At 38.6% G+C, this 24,072-nt stretch overlaps 4 protein-coding genes and 2 non-coding genes across 7 annotated transcripts; 1 reads left to right on the top strand and 5 right to left on the bottom strand.

Annotated features, from left to right (window-relative positions):
- Window positions 1–281: 281 nt before the first annotated feature.
- Window positions 282–2,368, top strand: LOC149945423 (uncharacterized). 2 transcript variants are annotated; one of them, XM_090175499.1, is made up of 4 exons: window positions 282–349; window positions 437–1,215; window positions 1,369–2,014; window positions 2,084–2,368. In XM_090175499.1, the coding sequence occupies exons 2-4, from the start codon at window positions 439–441 to the stop codon at window positions 2,221–2,223; spliced, it is 1,563 nt and encodes a 520-aa protein (XP_090031625.1). In that variant the 5' UTR covers window positions 282–349; window positions 437–438; the 3' UTR covers window positions 2,224–2,368. The 2 variants fall into 2 exon arrangements, with proteins under 2 accessions (XP_090031625.1, XP_090031624.1); XM_090175498.1 differs by having other exon boundaries at window positions 437–2,014.
- A 2,914-nt stretch (window positions 2,369–5,282) lies between these two features.
- On the bottom strand, window positions 5,283–6,673 carry RpL14 (ribosomal protein L14). Its single transcript, XM_090174884.1, has 5 exons — window positions 6,533–6,673; window positions 6,086–6,184; window positions 5,722–5,919; window positions 5,609–5,662; window positions 5,283–5,428 (listed from the first exon to the last, which is right to left on the bottom strand). Exons 1-5 carry the CDS (start codon window positions 6,533–6,535, stop codon window positions 5,324–5,326), a joined length of 459 nt encoding a protein of 152 aa, XP_090031010.1. The 5' UTR covers window positions 6,536–6,673; the 3' UTR covers window positions 5,283–5,323.
- LOC149945422 (small nucleolar RNA SNORD49) lies at window positions 5,500–5,569 on the bottom strand. The gene has a single exon (XR_016481098.1). It is a non-coding gene; the product is annotated as a small nucleolar RNA SNORD49 (small nucleolar RNA).
- LOC149945421 (small nucleolar RNA SNORD49) lies at window positions 5,983–6,050 on the bottom strand. Its single transcript, XR_016481099.1, has one exon. It is a non-coding gene; the product is annotated as a small nucleolar RNA SNORD49 (small nucleolar RNA).
- A 3,231-nt stretch (window positions 6,674–9,904) lies between the features above and the next one.
- LOC149945419 (uncharacterized) lies at window positions 9,905–11,412 on the bottom strand. Its single transcript, XM_090176553.1, has 4 exons — window positions 11,391–11,412; window positions 11,176–11,315; window positions 10,491–11,112; window positions 9,905–10,437 (listed from the first exon to the last, which is right to left on the bottom strand). The coding sequence occupies exons 1-4, from the start codon at window positions 11,410–11,412 to the stop codon at window positions 9,905–9,907; spliced, it is 1,317 nt and encodes a 438-aa protein (XP_090032679.1).
- A 7,761-nt stretch (window positions 11,413–19,173) lies between these two features.
- On the bottom strand, window positions 19,174–21,303 carry LOC149945418 (uncharacterized). Its single transcript, XM_090175270.1, has 2 exons — window positions 20,392–21,303; window positions 19,174–20,327 (listed from the first exon to the last, which is right to left on the bottom strand). The coding sequence occupies exons 1-2, from the start codon at window positions 21,141–21,143 to the stop codon at window positions 19,991–19,993; spliced, it is 1,089 nt and encodes a 362-aa protein (XP_090031396.1). The 5' UTR covers window positions 21,144–21,303; the 3' UTR covers window positions 19,174–19,990.
- Between the last annotated feature and the right edge of the window lie 2,769 nt (window positions 21,304–24,072).

Raw genomic sequence — 24,072 nt, 5'->3', positions numbered from 1 at the left:
TTTTTTTTAAATATCTTCACAGCCAGCGAATTTTTTATGACTAAAAGTATTTTAAATAATATCAAGTAGGCCTTCGCTTTTAGTGAAGGACTATTTTTATACGCACGTAAATTGGCAATAAATCCAAGGGGGGGGGGGGGGGATAACTACCGATCCCACTCCCTCGAGTCGATACGGAAGCTCCGTGATTGGACGAAGCTACTTGGCGGATGTATTTTAACCATTATAAAAAGGCGATCGGCCTTTCGATCGACCATCAGATCTCCAGCTTCAATTCCCTTCGTAGTTGTATTCTAACAGGTTGTTACAGTGGTACATTTTCAACATCTGATTGAATACTGGTATTTTGGTAAGTATAGCTTCTTTCACTAACGTTGAAGTGTTAGTTATTGATTAGTTAACTAGTATTAATCTTAAAAATTACCTTTTCATACAGTCATGGGCGCTAATATGAAGAGTTTGATAGTATTCCTGTGCTTCGGCCTCTTGATTCAAGAATTCCAAGTCTCTTCTTTCCTGTTGACGAAAGGGCTTGTTGGATCTGCTATCGCCAAGAAGGGTCTGATTGGAGGAGGACTCGCTGTTGCCAAAGGTGCCGGAGCTCTGGCCATCGGGAAAGGTCTCTTAGTTAAGGCCATAGCAGTCCCCGTCCTTCTCGGAGGCAAAGTCGTAGCTGGGACGGTAGTTTTGGGAAAAGCTAAGGCTGGGCTCGTGGGAAAAGTAGCTGTCGGAAAAGGCAAAGTGGTCCTTGCTGGTGGAAAAGCCGTCGCTGGTGGTAAGATCGCCCTCGGAAAAGCTAAAGCCGCAGTCGTTGGAACTGTCACCGCGGGGAAAGCCAAAGTTGTCGTTGCCGGAGGAAAAGCCTTGGTCGGTGGGACGGTTGCTGTTGCGAAAGCCGGAGCTGGGCTCGTTGGGACAGTCGCTCTTGGTAAAGGCAAATTGGTCGTTGCTGGTGGAAAAGCTGTCGTTGGAGGTACAATTGCTGTAGCAAAAGCAGGAGCCGGTGTCCTTGGGAAGGTCGCTCTTGGTAAAGCGGGACTAGCTGTTGCCGGAGGAAAAGCTGTCATTGGAGGTACAGTTGCTGTAGCAAAAGCAGGAGCTGGTGTCCTTGGGAAGGTCGCTCTTGGTAAAGCGGGACTAGCTGTTGCCGGAGGAAAAGCTGTCATCGGTGCTAAAGGGGTAGTTGGAGCCGCTGGTCTTGGGATCGCGAAGAAGGTTGGCGGAGTTGCTGTCGTCGGAGGGAAAGCTCTGGTCACTGGCACGGTAGCTGTTGGTGCCACTGGAGCTAAATTAGCAATCGCTGGAGGCAAAGCTGTCATTGGAACGAAAGCAGTAATCGGAGCCGCTGGTCTTGGTCTCGCGAAGAAGGTCGGTGGTGCTGCTCTCATCGGAGGAAAAGCTTTGGTCGGTGGTAAAATAGCTGTAGCTAAAGCGGGAGCCGGAGTCATTGGTAAAGTCTCCCTTGGTAAAGCGGGACTAGCTGTTGCTGGAGGAAAAGCTGTCACTATCATCGGTGGAAAGGCCCTGATCCCCGGTAAACTGATCGTTGGAACCAAACTAGCCGTTGGAGCCGCTAAACTCGGAATCGCCAAGAAAGCTGCCATCGGTCTTGGAGGAGCGACTCTGGTTGGAGGGAAAGTCATCATCGGTACTAAAGTCGCTGGGTTAGGATCAGCCAAGAAAGCGATGGTCATTGGGGCTGGCAAAATCGTCGGCGGTAAAGTACTGGTCGGTGGTCTCGGTAGCGCCAAGCTAATCGGAGTCAAGGTGGGAGTTGGGAAAATAATCTCTGGAGTCGGATCCTCCAAGCTAGCAGTTGGAAGCGCTAAATTAGCAGCTGGAAAGAAAGCTGTCGCAGTTGGAAAAATCGCCATCGGCGCACCTGGGGCCAAGACTGCCCAAAATGCGGTGGTGGGAGTAGGCAAGAGCTTGACAAGCGTTCCTCGGGTCGAAGGGCAGGTATCAGTAACCAGTGGTTTCAGCGAAACGGTGGAACACTATGGTCCTGCCATGGGTATGTATAGTGTTCTTAAACCTTTTTTATGACGTTCATCAGCTAATTTACCGTTCTTGCTCATTGCAGCCCCCATTGATATCCCTGTTTCACAAGACATTCCATCAGTTCCATTGGAGATAATTGAAACTGGTAAATCAGTCCCACAAGTAATTGTGCCGCCTCCATCCGCTTTCGGGATGCCAACTGGGCTCTTGGGGCTCCAATAACGGTTTACTATATTTATTTTAGAAACGACATCCCGGTTTTTGTAAATACTTTTTAAAATTGTCGATGGTAACTTCACTTTGCTGTTTTTGTACCATGTTATGAACTATACTCTTGTAAATATTTCTAATAAATTATTAGAACTTACTTTCCCGTCTATTTTATCACAAGCATGTAATTTTAAAGTCTTAAAACAAAGGTTAACTTTAGTTCAAACGTGAAATAACCAGAAGTTATTTCAACATAAGAACGTTTTATCAAAATACGATGCAGAAATTATACTAAAATGCAAGTATTAGTATTTATGAAGTCATATTTGATGGGAAACTAATAGCGTCTGCTTAAGCTGCTATCTATCCAGGCTTCAATGGCGAACGAAAGGGAGCGTAGCGATAGTTTTCGGTCGCGAATATCTCCGAAAATCAGTCCGGTGAGGTGATGATTTTTCCAAATTGACCTAAATATTTATATCATGCTATTATGACAACCCACTATTCGGAACATCCCTCCCCACTTAAAATTAAATCTATGGTTTTATTTAAATTCTGCCCAAGAGTCTTAAATGATTAAATTAGGTTTTGACCATTTTGCTAATAATTGATAGCGTTTTCCATTTGAGTGCTCTCAAGCGCTTTAGATCGCTCTGATCCACATTTTATGTTCCATTCGCGTGTTCGGATCTGCTCCGATCACGTTCCGCTTGTTCCATTTCCCGCTCTCGGGTGCTAAGAGATCGCCTAAATTTGCTAAAACCGATCTGCTGATTTCCACAGATCAACGGATCGAGATCGGAGCAAATTTTTGCGTGTTACTTTTAGATTTTTTTGGTAAAACGGCAGACCAATACACGAAAATTCAAATTACTAGCAGACGAAAAACAACAAAGCGCGGGAATATGCTAACTTGTCCCGGGTTTGCGTACGCTCCCTTATCCTAACCGCCTTAAGCGCCTGGGCCTTTTGTCCCTTTCTGATCGCCGCCTTCGAACTGACCTCATTGAAACTTTTAAGATTGTCCATGGTTTCTATGACCGGACGGCCGACCAGTTCTTTAAAATTACATGGTCTGATCGAAAAGCACCAACCCTGTACAAAACTGCAGGTGCAGCTGTTTATCCAGACGGGTCTTTTTCACTCAACGTATTATTAACCACTGGAATGAGCTCCCCTCTGCCGTCAAAACTAAATCCTCGGTTGGTTCTCTTAAATCACGTTTGGACAAGTTTCAGGGCTGGACCTTCTAGTCATTCCCCATTTCCCCCTTGTAAATATCTGAATTAGTTTTATATTATTGTATTGTGTGTTGTACTATTTACCGCTCAATCTCTTTAGCTTCCCCGATTCACCTGTTGTTGTCTGTACATAATAATTTATACTGTTCCGCTTAGTTTTCTTATTATCCGTATTATTTCCCGTCACATCAACCCCATGCCCCCTTTTGTTTATTTTTTTTATCTAAATCTCTGTCTTGTGATGGTAATCTTGTTTTGTATTATTTTGTTTTATGTTAATATTGTTTTTGAATGCTTGGTGTACGTAATATAAGTGCGTACTCAGGAGCCCAATAAGTGTATTTCACTTTCTCTATCCTGACAATAAAGTATTATAATAATGATATGTTCCATTATGCGGTTTGACTCTAGTCGATTGGATCTATGACGTCAGGGACAGATTCGGAGCGAATCTCGAGCAATCAAGGGGGCTCTGTATACTTAAAAATAAACCATGATTTCGCCATAACTTTAAAAATCAGTTCGGTGATAATTTTTGAGAATTGTCATACTTATTATTCTTATGTTACTTATACTCGAAATTAATTAAAATAAACAAACTCTGTTGATAAAAATATTCAGGAAAGCTTCCTGACATTATGTAGCTGTGTACCTTTAAATCTTTTATGTTATGTTTCACGGGAGCGCCATCTAGGTTAATGAGTAAAGATATCCTGAATTTGAAATATATATTTACCGAAAATATTAATTAAAATTATAGATTTTCATTACATTAAATTATTTTCATAATCGACTAATATAATTTTTTTATTTTTAACTAACTTCTATCTGCAATAGAGGGCACTGCCGGAGCACTTCTGACAAATTAACATAAATACTATTTTATGTATTTATGTTGGATAAATAGTGTAAATTTGATGAACGAACCTTGTAAATTTAAAACTTTATCGAAAATTAAAATAAGTGAAAATTTTTTAGGTTACCTTTTAAATTCAACTAAAATATATTACAAGGGTCATAGAAATTGAGATAAAAATAAGGACCCAACTTACTTGCCAAGTTGCCATACCACAACCACTTCATTAGCCTTGATATTAATTCATCTTTTATACCTAATATTTTAGAGTATTTCTATAATTAGATTACCTTTGTTATTCTAGTTTAAAACAATCATTTTTCTAAAATAGGAGTTTTTTTAGCTCATACAACTACCAGAATCCTAATTCAAATTGACACTAACTATCAAAAGTTTGATTTATAGTGTATAAGGAACTTTATATTCAGGAACAGGCCACAAAATATATTTTTTAGTGTGATAGAAGCCATAATGTTGTGATAAGCAATAATCCTATTTCTTTTAATAGCAATTAACTCAAGGCTATTTTACTTATTTTTTTTTAACTTATAGTAATAAGTTTTAAGTCAAACCATCCAAGACTCATTGGAAACTAATCAACTATTATCATTTTGAAATTATATTTAAATGTTGTACCCTGGGAGCCATTTTAACAAATCTCTTTTGGCAATAGCGATTTCGATAACTGGAGGTAACGTGTCAATGTTTTTTCTAAGTCACTAGCTTTAATTATTGAAGATAGAGAGTACGCGCAACAATCTGTTAATATTTCAAAATTTAGAGTCCTGCAAAATGAGCATACCAATTAAGTAACAAAGCTTTAGCTCATGAATAGGATAAAACATTTTTATTTTATACATTTAACCTTTTATTCTTATGGAAACAATTACTCCCTGGCACCGCTATGCTTGCAATAAGATATTAAAAAGATTTCAGTGTAGGGAACGTGCGTAATGTTAAGAAATAATTGAACCTTTTCAAAATAATGTACATTAGAGTAAATTTATTTCCAAATCTACTTTTTCTTAGGGGCAGGTTTCTTGGCTTTTTTAGTCTTCTTAGGTGCTTTCTTGGTTTGGGCTTTCAACTTGTAAAAGGCAACTTTAAGATCGCGATTGTACTGAAATAAAAAACGGGTTGTTAAATAAATTCAATTTAGATTTTGGGGGGTAAAGAATTAACAAAACAATCGGTCAGAATCTATTTTATCGTCAGTTAATGGATCTGACGGCAATTCCTATTTAATGGGTTCATCATACAAACTTTTATAAACTTTCTGTTAAACCAGAATTTAACTTACTGCTTGCTTAGCCTTGTACAACTTGAACCTATCAAAGTCATTCATGTTTCTCCTCTGAAAATAAAATGTTGTTATTATTGCAAAATAGACAGAATGCAAAAATTTTCAATTACTAATTTCTTCATTTGCATTTTCTTGTATGTACTGGTCTCCTTCCATTTCTTCTCAATTTCATCCTTCTCCCAAATTTTACGAACCACTTTGGTAGATGCGTGAAGAGGTACCTTCATCCTGAACTTCGTAAGCCTCATTTGCTTGAAAGGTATTGCCTGTCTCTTCACTCTGGAACCTCGCGGGCCTTCAACAAGTGCCTAAAATGGATGTAACACTCAGAAAAAAGAATCTTTATAATATATAATAGATATTTATATATTAATCAGAAAGTAAGCATCGTCATTTATGGATCTGACGGCAATTCCTATTTGAAAGGTTCATCATCATAATTCTTTCAATTTATTTAATAGTAAAGACAATTACCCTGTTTTGGTCAATCACATCAATTATTGTTGCCAATTGTCCTTCATTTCGTCCATATTGCAACCATGCAACTCGGCCTATCTGAACGAAGTTCCGATACTGCAAAAAAAGAATTTTGCTATAAAAAAATATAATAATATTACAAGATAAACAATACCGAAACCGATATAAGCACCGATTTTATCGCGTATTAAATTTAACGGCCTTTCCTATAACAGAAAACGTTTATTATAATATTCTATTATCTTGCATTAGGTTTAAACTGAGAAGGGGCCAAGTCTATATTACAGTAACGTGGCCACGTTGCTGTTAGGCTTAGTGTTCAACACGGATTTTAAACAATTAAATCAAATTATAAAAGGTTTCTCCTGATGGGCACTTAACTAAATAATTATACATATGAGCTTAATATATTAATTATAACAAGTTTTTAAAATAAAAAGTTACCATTTTCCTAGTTAATTAAATAACCGCCGTGCATATGAACACAACGACCGGTCTAAAATGACGGAGCTACTAGGCAGCAGGCTTGCCAGCCTCTAACTGATTTTTTACGCGAAATGGAATTAAAATCCCGCGGAAATAGCAGCCATAGAAATCGAAGAAATAACTAGAACGGTTTTTATAATATTTCGGTGCGCGCTGATTTTTTTTTTAGAACAAACTTGTGGTTTCGGCCAAAGGCCTCAGACACCAAAAATACAAGTTAAAAAATAAAATATTAAGAAGGTTCGCGCTGATTAGAAACTTACCAGTCGTATCTTTAGCCTGTGTTTTTCGTTGGCACGCGTAGCTATTAGGGTCTCTGATTAGAAGTTTAGAACTCGGTGTAGTTTCGTACGTACTAAAGAAGGGGGACCGTTACGTACTGCTAACCTTTATACCCGTTAAAATTATAGCTTCCCAAACGCCACCTAGATTGTGTAAAAAGTACTAATTATTATTATTATTTTAAATGTAAGGATAATTCAATTATAACTAAAGCAAAAATTGCTGAACATTTCCAAATGCTATTTACTAATTATATTTTAATAATTAAAATTATAATGCAGGTGGCGCTACTAACGGGCGTCTACTCCTAAAGCGAAAAAATGTTTAGCACGGCTTAGCCGGTTGTTTACCAGACTTGTAAATAGCGGCAGTCCACGCGGCAAAAACCCCTGAAAAAAATCACGGGACTCCTAAAAAAATGTCTTTAGAAGGGGGTAAAGAGTCCACGGGACTCCCTCAAATTATATCGTTAGCTGTGTAAAAAGAGGGAAAATTTCGAGAATTAAATAAAAAGTTGAATTATTTTTATCTTTGAGGTATCTGTATAGTGCATAGAAATCTCATAGGTAACTAGAATGCTGCCGTGTAACTGGAAAATGGCCCAAACGCCGTGGCAGACGACGCCAGATCTCAGTCAATCAGAGCTCAAAGAGCGGTTCTGCCAAGAATTTAATGTCACCAGAGAGAATGACGTCACCTATCTCCCGCTATAGTAACGGAACCAAGGAGGATTATTATCCTCCTTGGCGGAACCACTCTACGGCCTCTCATTGGCTGAAGGTTCAAGGCGATCTGGCGTCAAGCTCGGCCGTAGGCGGCAGCATTCTAGTTACCTATGAGATTTCTATGGTATAGTGTATACTGACCGCCACTATTTCAGCTCTCCGAATATTAGTCGGATTCCCCACGGAGCTACAGCTCCCCTATCTGTATACTTATCTGTGAGGCCTATAGAAATTGACAATGACCAACGAAAAATTTGGAAAACTTGGGCCAGCCATCTTTTAACTTAAACAGGTGTGGCCCGTGTGGGGAATAATTTCCATACTTCGTTAGTCTAAGACTAACGAAGTATGGAAATTATTAGTCCATAATTAATAGTCTTGCTCTGTATTCCATTAGGCACAGTAATAGGCGCTTAAATAAAACATCTTCCCAAAAATTGCCAAGAAGTAATATTTCCGACAGCCAGGACTCATAAGTTATTATTTATATAGTGCTTGTTGAAATATACTAGATTTTTTTCGTGTATCGTCTGTATCGCGCCATTTTTTTAAATGTCTCGCTCCGCCATTACAGATCTGCTGAATTCGGGTAGCTTTAAAGCGAGCTATGTGATATTTTCGCCTTTATTATAATAAACAAATATCTGTGATATGAATTAATGTATTTGTGAATGAAATTTTGAACCATGGAATCTGATAAAGTAATTAAAGTTAAAATAGGTAAGTTTATAAGTGAAAATTTGTATCTTTAGACTTAAGCCTTGGCTGGCTTAGGATTTGGAATACAACCATTATTTATCATTCTTTTCTTGATAAGGACTAGGAGATACAGAAGTGGAATTTCCAAATCCAAACAAATTGACCATTTGGGAAGATGATATGAAACAATGGCCATCTGTGACATTTGATAAAATACATTCCTACCCTCATTAATACTAGAATAACTGAAGATAAAGATGGAGAATTTAAAGCTTTTAAGAGCTTAGAAGGCTACAACTATTTACGGAGTGGATGGGTAGGGACCATTTTCCATCACCTGCATAATGACGTTGTCATAATAAAGACAAAAGTAATTCCATCTCAAAATATCAACAATGAGCAGCACGAACCATGGGTTGCCACACTGAAGAATGGGACAGTGTTATCGGCATCATGTACTTGCATGTCTGGCTTGGCAAAATGCTGTAGTCATGTTGCAGCTTTGTTATTTAAAGTTGAATATGCCCATTTAAAAGGACTCACACAAACTGGCTGTACGGATGTTTTAGCAAAATGGAATTCTGGCACTCAAAAAAATATAGTTCCTACCAAGATTAAAAATATTCCTTTTTGTGCACCAAAGAACTTACCTGTTCCGAATGTAAAGATTTCAAAAATAAGAGACATTTCAAATTCTAATGACCAAACTCAAGAAAGACTAGCAAGTTCTCAGCAATCTAAACCAATGTTTACAAGCCATGAAAATCTTAAAAAACACCTATTATCTAGTCCTTTATCAGTGCTTCTTCAAGACAAATCATCTTTAATTTCTCAAACACTGAATAAAACCGTAAAAGTTGTAGACCAACGCGCCCAAATAAATCTCAACCACACTTGTAAAAGTGAAACTATTTTAGATGAGGAAAATATAGTCATATTAAATTGTCAACGTTATAGGGTGTTCTATGAAAAGTTAATAGTTTTATCAGAATTTAAAAGAGAACATTTAACAACTAATACAATTGATCAATCGGGTAGTGCAATATGGTCTCAAAGTCGTATGATACGAATAACTGGTTCGACTGCTAATAATATCCCTAAGAGGGAAACTACTAATCCTCAAAATTTTCTTCGTACAAAATTGGGATTCAAGAAATTTTCTACAGCTGCCATGGAAAGAGGAATTCTCCTTGAACCAGTCGCTCGTGAGCAGTTTAAAGCCATAACTAGCTATAATGTTATTGAAACTGGTACTTGGATTTCTGAATCGGAACCTTGGTTATCGGCTAGTCCTGATGGATTAATTGGGAGCTTCGCTATTTTAGAAATTAAAAGTCCGAATTGCAGTAATGCAAGAAAATTAATTCAAAGCGGGAAATATGATCTAAGAATTGTTCTTAAAAGAAAGTAGTGGGTATTATTTGCAAATACAAATTGCGATGTTTTGTACGAAACGACACTACTGCTTCCTATTCATTTTGTTCTGAATAAATTACATGTTTTATTCAAAATGAATGCAAACAATGTAAAAAAAATGTTCAAAATAGAAAAGAATTAAAATACAAAGTAAATGTGAAACATTTTTCTTGGTTATGAATGCTAATTGTCAAATAAAAATTTACATTTAATGAGATATTATTGGTGACTGTAAATTACAAAGTGCAGCACAAGTAATAGCAATATCATCTAAAACTTTTAAAGTAGTTACTGGTAATATCTGCTTAAAAATTCTGAAAGTTTTCCACCTGCCAATGACACGCTCAACGTGAATTCTAACTGAAGCAATTTTTCTAGTTCTGTGAACGTCTTCAGCTGGTAGCTGTTTTTTCCCCTTAATGAAAGCTGGTATATTTAATCTGGCATAATGTTCACTCAATTCTTCTTCAATTAAAAAACCACGATCACACATTAATTCGTCACCTGGTAAAATGAAATCTAATATTCCACAATCATTGGTAATAAATTTGTCACTAGCACGTCCACCGTATCCGTCTGATACAAACATAATAAGACCATTTGGTGATATTGCTGTTAAAAATTTTGCAGTATTTTTCTTTTTATAATTGCTATAAGTTAACGCTTTTGTCAGATGAGATCTAGGTCGATCAATGAATATTTCTGTGCAGTCTAAAATGGCAGTCGTGTTAGGATACTTTTCTTTAAATGCATCCATGTATTAAATATGTTGCTAGCAAGGCTTGTTGAAATACCAAATCGTCGCCCTAAATCTCCAAATAATGATCCAAGCCTGAGTCGCATAAGTACTAGTAATATTTGGTCAGGAAGTGGAAGTTTGAAAGGAACATCGCATCCACTCATCAATGTAACTAATCGCAAAAATAACTCTAAATTTAAGCCAGTGAAGAAACGACAGTCAGCGTTGTTTAAGTTTCCACTTGAAAAAGGTGGAAAGTCTGTTTGAGTTCCAACTGAACATGAATCAAGTAGAGGTTTACAATATGAATGGTCAACATGTAGCACATATTGCGTGGCTGATTCTTTCGTTTCGGGTTTCACCGAACATGAAAAATCTTTTCTTACTATAGAGCCAGCATTTCTTTCTTTCTCATTCCAGTTTTTACTCATAACTGTTTGCTCTTCAAAAGCAGATTCATTATCATTCGTGATGTTCAGAACAGCGTTACTATTATCTGAATGATCGGAAACTTCAATTTTTTGTTTCTTGCTTTTTGTTAAGCTATCAGTCACTATAGTTCTCTTTAAAACTCGTCTTGGCTTAGGAATAGATCCTACAAGTTGATATCCAAGGTGTTTAGTTGGTATTTTATTTCGATTATTAATTTGTTCTTCTTCAAAATGAAGAGAACACACCTAATTAAATATAAGACTTCAATAAGTTTAAATCCTTTATGAAAGTTATTTATTGTTACTTACATATGTAAATTTAGATGGTTCAAAATTCTTTCTGTTAATAGCTTTAATCCAAGCCTGTTTTAAATTATCCTCTTTTGGTAATGAATGAAACGAATAGGGAATCAAACATGGGCAGTCAGAATGAAGCCAAGGCTTATGTTCTTCACATAGGGAATTTTTCCATTTATGTAATTTTTTATTACTGTTTGAACAATTATACACTGCACAGTATTTACCCGAAGAATTTTGGTATGCCATTTTATAAAAACCACATTAATATTAATATAGATTCACAATCGATAAAATTTCATCTCTAACAACAAGACCTATCATTGAAAAACATAATAGCTCGCGGGAAACTTGCAGATCTGTAATGGCGACGAAAAAAAATATTTCATGTAGACACTAACGCCATCTAGTGAGAATAAAAAGCGAAAAAATCTAGTATTAGAAAGCTGGAAATTTTCTCAAACGTAACATCGGTTTTTTGCTAAGCCTTAACATACCAAAAACGTTACCTGGTTAAAAGGAAACACTTGTTGCATACCGTACTGCAAAAGTAATATGTTTAGTTCTAAATGAATGAGTTTTCATCTTTTTCCAAAAGATAATTTTATACGAAATTAATTAACTCTGCCTACATGAGAAGCTTTAAAATTGCCCGGTATTATAAAAATATTACATATAATTTTAATTATTTATACCATAAGAGGATGACAATAATAACAATATTATCTTATACTTAGTTTTAGTAACATTATATATTTTACCTTAAAATATATTATCAAAAATTAACATTAGTATGTCGTGAGCCGACGCGTTTCTTATCTGACGCAAAATTCTCATGAGGGCAAAAACGCGTCTCTAATTGGCTTATAAATGACTTTTTGGCTAGCCATTCTAACCGTTTAACCGACCGACCGGAAATAGCTCCTTCCCAGATGAATTTGGAGAGGGGAGTAGAAACCGAGGATCTTTTATTGAAGCGTCCATTGTAACAGTGCCATTGAAGACCAAAATTTTGCTTTATTAAAATGAATAAAGGTATAGAGAGAAAATTAAGCTCTATGGGTTTGGAATGAAGACTTTAATGGTTAAATTAATTGTGATAATATTTACGAGCATTTTAATTTACCCGATCACGATTATATATGAAAATATGTAAACTTTGATGCTGTAGTTCGATTACTGACTGTCTCTTGTATAATTACCATAAAAATTTTATAGGCTTTGCCTGGTTAGGTGCCATTTATTTTCAAATATAATATGGAGGAATAAAGAGAGATTAAAGAACATATAAATTTAAACGAGGGGGTTAGAAAGAGGGAAGAGTCCTGGACTCGTCGAAAAAATAGATCGGCGGAGGGGTCCGGGTCCAGTGGACTCTCTTAAAAATATACACTATTTACAAGTCTGTTGTTTACCCATGGGCAAACTACATCCTACAGGACTGGTGGTTAGGCCTAGTAAATGAACTTAATCAAATCGTGATGGCGCCATCTCTCGTGTTATTGGAAACCTAAATGTTAAAAAGTATCTGCGCCGACACGATTGGATAAAGTTGAAACTTGAGCCTAATTCTCCTGGTCAAATAAAACGTGTCCCGCGAATCCCAGATTTGTTTGTATCTCTAGTTCATTCTACCTCATTGGTGTTTACTTACGAAAGTTCTAAACATGTTAAATGGCTTAAGCCAAGGCTAAATTTATAATTATATGATTGAACTTACATTGAAGCTTGGATAAATAAAAAAAAGTCATATTATTAATCCAAGATTAAAGCCTAAGCCACATGCTTCCGCCTAATTTTTCAATTACTTTATTATTTAATAATAATAATAATTTACCTCTACACTGCTATTTCCATTATCTTCAGAAACTAAAACCATGGAAGAAGAAAGTTTTCTTCTTCAATTCTAAAATGAGCATCCGCTTATTCGCGAGTCACTACTCTATATTCCATCCGCTTTGGAGTTCTCTCCCACTCGCAGGACGTGCTTCGTTTATTTTCCTGTCCACTAATACAGGTTCTTTAATAAACAAAATCTTAGAACTTAGAGTCCTGGTCTGGGACAAAGCTCCGGACATCATTGCCATCACCGAGACTTGGCTCAACAAGGACATTGGTATTGACGGTTTTGACTCCTTTCGTGCAGACTGTGTTTTATTATTTAGGCCGGCGCTTGCCGCTTCTCTTAATCGATCCTTAACCTCCCCTAAGGTTGATGGTATGTTATTGTTTATTATTTGTTGTTATCGCAGTCCGTCCTCAGATCTATTGTTTCTTACAAAAATGTTGGGTGTTATAGAGAGAGCTAGTAAGTTAGCTGACCGTATTGTTGTGTTAGGCGACTTTAATGCCCCTGAAATTCATTGGTCTTCCTTTACTACTCGTAAAGGAGTTCGCTCTGTCGAGAAGAGACTCCTTGACTCAATCTCCTCCTATAAATTCAGACAGCATGTTATGTCTCCCACCCGTCGTCGGGGGAATAATATCCCATCTATTCTTGACCTAGTTATTACTTTTGGCTGGGACCCTATTACTGATCTCTGTCATCTTCCACCCTTTGGGAAGGGTGATCATGATGTGCTCGCATTTAAACTTGTTGTATTGCGCTCTGTTCCCGACCCTCCCCCTCTCCCAGCTCATTTTGCTTACAATCTCGGGGATTATGATTTATTTCGGTTAGCGCTGCAAACCAAGGACTGGTCTCTAGTCCATAACGCACCTACCATTGATACGATGTTTGATATTTTTCTGTCATTCGTGGCGGAAGCTAGGGATGAGTGTGTCCCATCGGTAAATAAACCTTCTCACAAGCGTTCGGGATTACGCGGGGAACCGTGGTGGTCCAGTGAGACGGCTAGGCTTATTTGGGCCAAGAGAGACGCCTTTCACGCTTTTAGAATCTCTCCATCTAGTGATTTCCGACGTTCTTTCACAATTCAGCGCAACTTTCTCACCAAACACATTCGATCTTCTAAATTTAAATATGAGACCCGCTTAGTTGATGAAATTCCCAGTAACCCAAAGGCCCTTTACTCTCACGTTGCTAGTTCCCTCAACCCCAAACACCCACTCATAGTGGTTGAGGATTCAGCGGGGGAAACACTGAGGGACCCTGCCTTAATTGTTGACACTTTAAATGTTTTTTTTTTAAATCTATTTTCACTGTGGAGCCTCATTTGGAGGCTGTGTATTTAGGAAATTTATTTTCTCAATTTACTTCGCCTCCTAGCGATTTAACTCCTCTTGACTTCGGTTTGACGTACTCCACTGTTAGACGCTACCTACAACGGCAATCTGTTGCTAAATCTCCGGGTCCAGATAATGTTCACCCTCGGCTGTTACGCGAGGGCGCTTGGATTTTAGCCTCGCCTTTACTTTCGCTTTATACGCGCTTTATCTCACTGGGTAGACATCCTGGGTTGTGGAAACAGGCGAACATCACTGCTATCCGTAAAACCCCTGGCTCCTGTGCCTATGATAATTTTAGAGGTATAAGTCTCACCCGTATCCTTTGTAAACATTTGAAGACAAATGTTCGAGATACTTTGGTGTCGATCGTTCTTCTCTAAAGATCAACATGGTGGTGACTCGTTTGATTTAATTTATTTGGACCTGCGGAAAGCTTTCGACACGGTGCCACATTCTCTACTTATTCGTAAACTGGAGCTTTTAGAGGTCCCCTCTACGATTGTAGATTGGATTTCTGAATTCTTGTTTTGGGGGGTGCGCGTTCTTGTTGGTGTGAGGTGACCAGCGGTGTCCCCCAGGGTTCGGTTGTGGATCCAACTCTCTTTGTCATCTTCATCAATGACATGCCCCAGGTTGTCAAGGAGTCGTTTCTAAGACTATTTGCAGACGACAACAAAATAGGCCGCAAAATTTCGTCACTGGGGACTCTACATCCCTACAGAATGACATCCAAGCTCTTGAGCAATGGGTGTCTTCCAATAGCATGGGTTTCAACGCCTCTTAGTCAATGGTACTGCATTGTGGGGATAAAAACCCCTGTTTGGGGTACCGTTTGGGTGGTAAGCTGATTGAGGCTCAAACTGTAGTCCGCAGGGGCGTAGGAACGTTCTAGAAGTTGGAGGGGGCAAAGATAAACGAAAAGTGGTCTGGAGAATGGTTTTTAATTTTAAATGGAATGTAGCTTCTCCGAATGCATGTGTACTTGTCATTACTATGTAAATTGACGGGAAAAGACTGAAATTTAAACACAGTTGAGGTTCTATAAACTGTATATGCTTTTAAAATGATAATTTGACTCTTTTGAAGATTTCAACTGACCAAAGGTTGGAGGGGGCAATAACATAAGTTGCAATATTCTAAGGAGGGGCATTGCCCCCCCTGCCCCTCCCGGTTCCTACGCCCCTGGTAGTCCGTGATCTTGGGGTTATGCTCAGTGGCCGTATGTTTGGAGCTACTCATAGTCGTGCTGCCGCTGCTCGTGGTATGCGCGCTCTTTATTTACTACGCCGTTCCTTTTCGCATTTCAGTGTTAAGTCGTTTACAATAGTGTACAGTGTATATATTCGCCCTCATCTCGAATACTGCTCGAGTATTTGGTCGCCCTATCTAGTCAAAGATATCGAGCATATCGAGAGAGAACAAAAAAAAAGCCACGAAATTGGTTAATGGTACGCGTACTCTTTCTTACGAAGAGCGCCTTAAACGCTTAAATTTAATGTCCCTTAAGGACAGGCGTGCAAGAAATGACCTCATTGAGACGTTCAAAATTATTCATGGTCTCTACAATTTCCAATATAACGAGTTTTTTTAGGTCAAATGGTCTGGGCGCAAAGCCCCCACAATTGTAATCGATTACTCGGCATTTTTTTAAATCGAGTACTTGAACTGGACCTCGAATAAGTAATTGGAAAACACTCGTCGATTATCGAGACCAAAAAGTTGAATAGTCGGGTATCTGATTACTCGAATAAGCTGCTGTAAGTTCATAGACGGGTTTTTGCCATTTTTTGGGTTGGAAATAATAAACGGTACCTACAAGACGTAAAGAACAACAAATGCTTTGAATGACCTTGGGGATGGATCACGGTTTTTAATACGTAGTGCGCCTGCGCGGTTTTTCTTCAAACAATATTATTAAGTTTTGGTTTTGGTTTGGAGTGTCACTTCACGAATTCGGATTTCGGCCGGCGTTAGAACTCAGGAGTTTTAACTTCCTAAACAATATACGGACAGACGGTACATTAATAATTAAAAAAAGTATATTCTATGGTTATTTTACTATTAATTTCTATAATTAGGCTATTAGCCTAGTATACTAGTCTTTTTATATCCCACTAGTCACTATAAGGTTACTTAAAGGCCGAGACCAGAGCGAATTTCTACCCCTCTTATCCTGTACTTAATTTTATGACGAGTGACAACTGATTGACATCTCTGACAGCTTGAGTGACCGCCTGGACAATTCCATGTATTGTAGCTTACCTCTTTTTTGATGCTCACTGTATATATTCTATTCAAAAACAGTCCGAGCCGTCGGTCAAGCTGTCGACGCTGTCACTCAATTTTGTGGGGGTCTAAATTCGCACACGAGAAAATGGAATCTCTGTTCTCGGCCTTTAAAGGGCAACGAAAGCTCTGTGGCAAAAAAAGAAAAAGCATGGTGCTTTTTAACCCCCTACACCCCCACTCGGTACTGGCGAGACCCCGCAGAGTTTACCGTAAATTTCGCACTTTGCATAGATATTCACACAAAAATGCCAGCTCACTTGCGTTGCCCTTTAAGTTCTGAAAATTGTGGTTCATTTAATTAAAGGAATATTTTTCAGCATTGAAAGCTAGTTTATACTAATTTTAAATTTAATTTAATAATTATTCGAATAAGACCAGCTCCTAATCAAGTATACTCGATAACCCTACTCGTTAAATATATTACTCGAGGTTTTTTTTGAATTACTTGACTCGCATAAGAAAATTTCCCTTTTATCAAGTACTCGATTACTCGACTCGACTTGAATACTCGATGAAAAAAATATCGTACTCGATACCCGACTCGTTTGCCTAAAACCACTAGTCCACTAACTCCTACAGTCCTAGTTAATTCGAATTGTAGTGTAGAAACATGCCACAGCCGCCGTTACACAGATCTTCAAATCCAAAGAAGAAAAATATAACATTTGGACCTACCAATTGCAAAATATTCAAGCAGAATCACTTAAAAAAAATTAAAACACCAGTGGACCACTACCCCCCCCCCCTTCCGATTTAATTAATAAACTGGTCCGGGCAATTTTTAAACTGGTCATTTCCCCACTGCTTAAAGTTGTTAAATATTTGACTCGGAAATACCACGGCCAACTTTGACACTCGCCCCATAGCGGCCAACCTATTCGCCGAAATTCCATGAACAAGGATTTTCCCGCTATAAACCAAAACCATGCTATAATTTTATAAACATAATAAACTCTCGGCGTTCATCGCCACGCTCGTTTTTATACGGCTTCAATGCAAAAACTATTCTAAAAATAATTTTCCGCTAGGGGCGCTCAAGGCCGAGAGTTGGTTTTGTTCGTAGGTTAAAGGGGAACGGCCAAGCTTTTCCAAATATGGCCTTATTTCCGTATCAAAAGATTAACAATACTTTCAATATCCTAACACGTACCTATTTTTTGTCTTGAAAAAATAGCTTTTGGCCCAAAAAGTTGAAACGAAAAAGAACGCCGGGTGTTTGGGTTTGAATTTTCGCCGCCATCTTAGGGGCTGCCGCCAGCGCCCCTAACCCCGTATGAGCGATTTGCGAACTATCCTAACTTTTAAAATCGCGCAATTTAGGCTTAGATCTCTTATAACTGGAACGCTCCGCGCCGCCGCGCGTGCGAAACAAATTTTTCGCGTCTTCAGCAGCGCGCACTTTTACGTTTTTTTCCGTCTCACCGACTTCTCACCAGGTGACGCGGTGGACGCGTGATTTTCAATTTCCAGAAATTTCTTTATTTTATTAAAAATTAACCACTGAATATTTTTTGATGCGGTTTTCGCCATTAATTTTAGTTTTTAATGGGCTATAGGGCTATCTAACTGGTTAAAGCTTGACCGTTCCCCTTTAACATAGAAACTTCAACGAATGGGTTGGCCGCTATTGCGCGACTGTCAAAGTTGGCCGTGGAAGTACAAACGGGAAGAGTAAAACGTCTAAAATGTTCACGTGACTCTCGACGTTGTCATTCAATCGTCTAGAGTGCTCTGCTTAACCTCTCTAAAAACTAAATGGCTACGAACATTGCTATGAGCAAATTCGAGTTGTATGAGCAAAAAATTATTATTCTAATTTCTATCAAAAAACCAAACAGAAAAATGATACAGAAAATACTATAAGATATTCTAGGTTTTGAAGAGAGTTTAACACTTCTTGAATAGACTTTCACTAGTTGATTTTTATTACGTTTTAAACATATTTAATATTCGTAAATGATATTTGGTTCCGAGAGATATTTCTGAAATGAGAACCTCAGCGCCATCTATATAAACTCGACCGAATCAGTTTATTTAACGTAGCTATGTTGATAAGGTCAACTCGAATTAAATACTACTCAAAGTAGATGTTTTAATTGACATTAAAATAGAAAACGTTTTATATAAAACTTAAACTAGTATACTACGTATTTGTACAGTATGAACATTAATTGAATTTTAATTTAAAATTAACAACTTAAACTTATATCAAGAATCCATTTAGGTAGCATAAGAATATGGGAGGACCGCGATTCAATACCCGTCCTCGCAAACTTTGTAGCGAAAGTTCGTCTGCTTCGATATTTCGAGTAACTCACTCCTGCCATCTATGATAAACCCGCGCTACTACACGACCTTGAAATATTATTTTTTAAGTAATTGAAAATGGAGCTGACCAAAAAAAGAAATGTTAAAAAGAAAACGAAATCAAAAGCCATTATTGAAGCAAATACTATTTATTAGAGAAAAACTACCTTCGGAATTATTATTTCATTACAAACTAGTATTAAGATCTTTCAACCCATTGTCGTTAATAAAATTATTTACACTAATTTCCGCCAAGGAAGAGAATAAATCCGATTTAAACCCATTTGGGCAGATATTTGCTTTTTCCGCCATTTTAACGAAATGAAAAAAAAAATTAAAACGCCAGATTCTAATGCCTGAGTGCGCTGTTTACGTGGTGTGAAAATTGCAGACGAACTTTCGTTACAAAGTTTGCGAGGACGATACCAGAGGCTAAAGCTATGCTCCCATATAGACGGTAAAATAAATTCCAACGGCTTCCCAGCCTCTGAAGGGTTTTTGAATTTGAGGGTACGAAAAAAGGGGAAACGTTTCGTGACAGCATGGCTGCCAGCCTCCCCACTTTGCGACTTTAATTGTCACTGAAGTCATTTCAACCGTTTTTCACGTCTATTACGATTGATCTCAGTTAATAATTTGTATTTTAATTTAAAGAATTCAAGTTATAGGTAAATTTACAGTTAAACAACCATTTTGTCTAGCTTTTATTCCCGAAATATAACGGTTAGTTTACTTAGATGGCGCCACGTGCTCTACGAAGAATCACGATTTAGATATTTGTTACTCGGCGACAGTTAAAAATTGGTCTCTGCGCATGCTCCAATACCAACCAATCCCGTGTTCCCTCCCTGGCTAGTGTCCAGTTTTTAAGTAGGAATGACGGTTTAAAATTCCACCCCCATTTATTTTACCGTCTATTCTTATGGTACCTAAATGGATTCTTACTTATATACTGACCACTAAGTTTAAAGGTATTTTTGAAATTCTTAAACCAACCTACATTTCTCGAAGTGTTTAGAAAATGTTATTTCTGAAAATACCCCTAGCTTGTACAAACGTCCAGTTCCCGACCAACCAAGCTATCTAGATCATCCTTTCTCAAGGCGAAACTTCCTTCAAAAACGCAGTTAACCTTGAGCAATCCGTCGGGCATTAAAACTGGCTTCCTGGCGTCGAACGAATCGCAGTTAATAAAATTCGGAAACTCAAAGAAAGCCTTGGAACCAGTGGCGTTTACGAGGACCGTTTGAGTCAACACCTTGTGTCCGTTAGAATTCATTAGACCACAGCTACAAGACGACGCGAAACTATTGAGTTTGTTGGGAACGAAGCCGAACCACATGAGCAGCGGATAGTGGTTGTTCGATGGATTATGCAGCCTGGGGAAAAACAAAGACTAAGGCTTAGAAAGGAGAATGATATAAATTTAATTTCCGGAGCCACCTGAATTGCCACCGCAGGGCATTCCCACTTCCGTTGAAACAAGTGCCTCCGTTGGAATAGACTAAAGGCCACTCCTCGAACTCGTCCACTTCGTAGGTAAAGTTGAACTTAAAACTACCATCCATTTCGATTTGACCCGTCTGCGCTAACAAGTCCAACCTCGACGGGTACATGCTACTCTTGACTCGGCCGTTATGCCGGACCCTGCGAGACACGATATGCTCTTTCAAGATACCCTCGATGGAACAGTCCAAGACCATCGTTCCGTTGGGAGGTTGAAGGAGGGTGCTATCCTGGGTCAGGAGGTGAAGGTAGACGAAAGGATCGAATCGCAAGTTAAAAGGGGTAAGTAACGCGTTCTTCCCAGTTTTGACCACGTTCTTTAAATTGCCATCAACGTCTTGAATCGCGCATTTCGCCGAAGCCAATAGATAGGAGAAATTAGATGGCAGCTGTTTGAGACGAAACGACAAGAACACTTTAGCTTCCGGTTGGCTACGATTCTCTGGACTGGTCAGACTGAAGATCCAACGCAAGCCATTCGGTCGCGGAGGGAATACGGTGCTGTTTAGTTCCCAAACAACTCCCGGTGCCGGTAATTGAAGGATGTCCTCTATTGGCCACGTGAAGTTCAGTAGGTACCGATTCTCGCCTCCGTCCTCTGAAATTCTTTCCGAAAATCGTGGTCCGAGCTCCGCTTCGAGGCACTGAAACATGCCAAGCAGCGACAAAAACAAGAGCGCGAAGAGCATGCTGGATCGCTGGGGGTCCGGAGTGTTTTGAAACTGGCTCGCCACTGATTTACATGGACCGCCGCGAAGGATTATTTTCAAAATGGCGAATATCAAATCGTTGGATAACCCCGAAATATATATATATATACTAGCGGAAAAACGATTTGATAAGATTACAACCACGAGATTCATTTCCAGTGAAAATGGAAAATTCCAAAAACGTAAACAAATTCATCAATTCGTCCTTCAACGCAGCTTATTCGGGAAATGCGAAGGGTTGAAGGACCTATTTCCCCCCGTATCAGAGCTATTTTCCCTGAAAATAGATTTCTTGGATGGAGAAATATTTATAAAAATAAGGTAACTTTATTTATTTCATTTATTTATTTACTTATTTATTTCTTTATTTATAATTTATTTATACTTCGGAAGAATGACTGGGTTGCATAGTCTCATCCGCAGTTTTAGGAACTAAAAAGTGGTCTTGCCCAAATGGTTAAAATGTTGCTTTTAAGTCTCAAGACTTAGTATATTCTTCGCATGAGCGATTTGCACGCGCGCTAGAAAAAGCTATATTTCCCTGGCGACTGTAGCGCGCGCTCGTAGACTTGTAAAAGTAGTAGCGTTTTCCATTTGACTGCTCTCGAGCTCTCTAGATCGCTCTGAGCAACATTTTATGTTCCATTTGCGTGCTCGGATCTGCTACGATCAAGTTCCGCTTGTTCCATTTCCCACTTTCGGGTGCTCCGAGATCGTCCAAAACCAATCTGATGATTTCGACAGATCAACGGATCGAGATCGAGACGGAGCAAATTTTTGCGTGTTAATTTTAGATTTTTTGGCAAAATGGCAAACCAAGACGCGAAAATTCAAATTACTAGCAGAAGAAAAACATCAATATGATAGCGGCATGTTCAATTTGCGGTTTTACTCTAGCCGATTGGGGTGAGATCTATGACGTCCAAGAAAGATTCAGAGCTAATCTCGAACAATTAAATGGAAATCGCTATAAGTGACTGTGACGTAAGAGCCACATTAAAACAGAACTATTAGGTACCGAGCTGATTTAATTTTCTATAGGACGAAGAGCACGAAGGATATTAGGAGCACGAGGGAGATTAGGAGCACGAGGGGGATCGATTGGGAGCACGAGGGAGATTAGGAGCACAAGGGGGATTGGGAGCACGAGGGAGATTAGGAGCACAATGGGGATTGGGAGCACGAGGGAGATTAGGAGCACAAGGGGGATTGGGAGCACGAGGGGGATTGGGAGCACGAGGGAGATTGGGCGAACGAGGGGGTTTGGGAGCACGAGGGAGATTAGGAGCACGAGGAAGATTAATGAAAATAATTAGACATATTGACGTGACATATTTTTCAAGTATTGCCTAAAACGTTTATTTATCCTATTTCGCGGTAGAAGAAACGGCAGTAGGAACATACTAAACTTACTTAATACAGCGTGTGATGTGTCTCCTATTTTAAAATAAAATACTTTTTCTATCGATAATTAACAAATATTTTATTCAATTTTCAAGATCATACATTTTATTCCAAGATGAAATTAAGAAAGTGACCGAAGCATTAACGTCCTTAAGAAAGCGATTCAATCACGATAGGAAATAATGGTCTTAAATAAAGTTATCAAAGATGACGGAAAATGCAATACATGTTATAAATTCCAACAGGTGATAGAACATTCGCAAGTAGACATCCCGAGGTGCTTCTCCCCGATTTGGTTCAAACTCGGGGGTTAAGTAGACCTTCATTTACCTTGAAAGCTCCTAAAGGGAAAAGTTTCAACGGCCCTTTGTTTTGCCATGGCAACCAAAAATGTTTTTCACAACTCAAGTTTAAGCTTTATCTACGTAAAACAGCACATGGCAAAATCACGGTTTGTAAACCCTTAAGATTTGACCGAAATTTTATTGATTTTACCCATTTTTATCAATTTTACCCAATTTTATCGATTTTGCCCAATTTTATCAATTTTACCAAATTGTTTTGCCTAAATTTTAATTTTTTAATTTTTTGAAAATTTCAATCCTATTTTACGTAGCGAAAGTTTAAACTTGAGTTGGAAAAACATTTTTGGTTGGCATGGCAAAACGAATAAGTTGGAATAACCATCGAAACTTTTTCCTTTAGGAGTTTTCAAGGTACATGAAGGTCTACTTAACCCACGAGTTTGAATGTCTCCTTGTGAGTCTAATTGGTGATAATATAGATCTTGGGTCTGACCAAAAACGTGTATTAAAGGGAATATAACCCCGGGTATTTGGTGTGGAACACCAACGTTTTCAGCACCGGCCACTCTTGCTTTAAAAAGGTTTGGCGCCACTGTACAGGAAAATTTAAAAATTGAAGGGGTCTTCCATAAAGATTGCTTTGCAGGTTATATTCCCTTTAAGAATAAATCGAGCAATAAATGAAAAAAAGGACTTTATTCTCAGTTCAACCAGACCTTTTATTTTTGGGGTACAAAGTCAGAACACCCTGAACGTCGCAATAAATTCGGAGTACCCCGTCGGGCATCACCTTGGACTTGCGGTTCTCGACTTGTTCGCAACTGACGGCGCGAGGGAAGGCGAAGTAATAGCTGGGGAAGGCGTCTCCCATCTCCACCGTCTCGCCTGGCAACTTATTCTTCCTGTTGTCGATGACCCCGCAAGTGCACGAGCCCGTGAATTTAGCGCGACCGCGCGGCAACGATTCCAACCAAATGTAAGCCGGATAAAAATTACTGGACGGGTTGTACGTTCGGAACTGGTAATGAAAAGCTCCTTCGAGATCCGCCTCGACCCGGTTGAAGGTCACTTCGCTCTTGGCGTAGGACAAAGGCCATTCTTCGAAGTTCTCGATGCCGAAGGTGAAATTCATCGAGAAGTCACCGTTGTCTTCCAAATTCGAAGTTTCTCTTTGTTCCACTATCTTGGAAGGATATCGG

The sequence above is a fragment of the Leiobunum rupestre genome, chromosome 5, assembly GCF_980474605.1.
Source record: "Leiobunum rupestre chromosome 5, qqLeiRupe1.1.hap1, whole genome shotgun sequence".
Taxonomy (NCBI): Eukaryota; Metazoa; Arthropoda; class Arachnida; order Opiliones; family Sclerosomatidae; genus Leiobunum; species Leiobunum rupestre.
Note: the sequence above shows the minus strand (reverse complement) of the source record. Positions and strands in the feature narration are given on the sequence as shown.

Coding starts and splice junctions, on each gene's coding strand:
- LOC149945423 (XM_090175498.1), top strand. CDS start 439: ATGGGCGCTAATATGAAGAGTTTGATAGTATTCCTGTGCTTCGGCCTC. Junction 2,015..2,083: donor ACACTATGGTCCTGCCATGG/GTATGTATAGTG, acceptor TGCTCATTGCAG/CCCCCATTGATATCCCTGTT.
- RpL14 (XM_090174884.1), bottom strand. Junction 5,663..5,721: donor AAATGCAAATGAAGAAATTA/GTAATTGAAAAT, acceptor TTTTATTTTCAG/AGGAGAAACATGAATGACTT. Junction 5,429..5,608: donor TGTACAAGGCTAAGCAAGCA/GTAAGTTAAATT, acceptor TTTTTATTTCAG/TACAATCGCGATCTTAAAGT.
- LOC149945419 (XM_090176553.1), bottom strand. CDS start 11,412: ATGGCATACCAAAATTCTTCGG. Junction 11,316..11,390: donor GGCATACCAAAATTCTTCGG/GTAAATACTGTG, acceptor CCCTATGTGAAG/AACATAAGCCTTGGCTTCAT. Junction 11,113..11,175: donor AACCATCTAAATTTACATAT/GTAAGTAACAAT, acceptor ATATTTAATTAG/GTGTGTTCTCTTCATTTTGA.
- LOC149945418 (XM_090175270.1), bottom strand. CDS start 21,143: ATGCTCTTCGCGCTCTTGTTTTTGTCGCTGCTTGGCATGTTTCAGTGC. Junction 20,328..20,391: donor GCCCTGCGGTGGCAATTCAG/GTGGCTCCGGAA, acceptor GTTTTTCCCCAG/GCTGCATAATCCATCGAACA.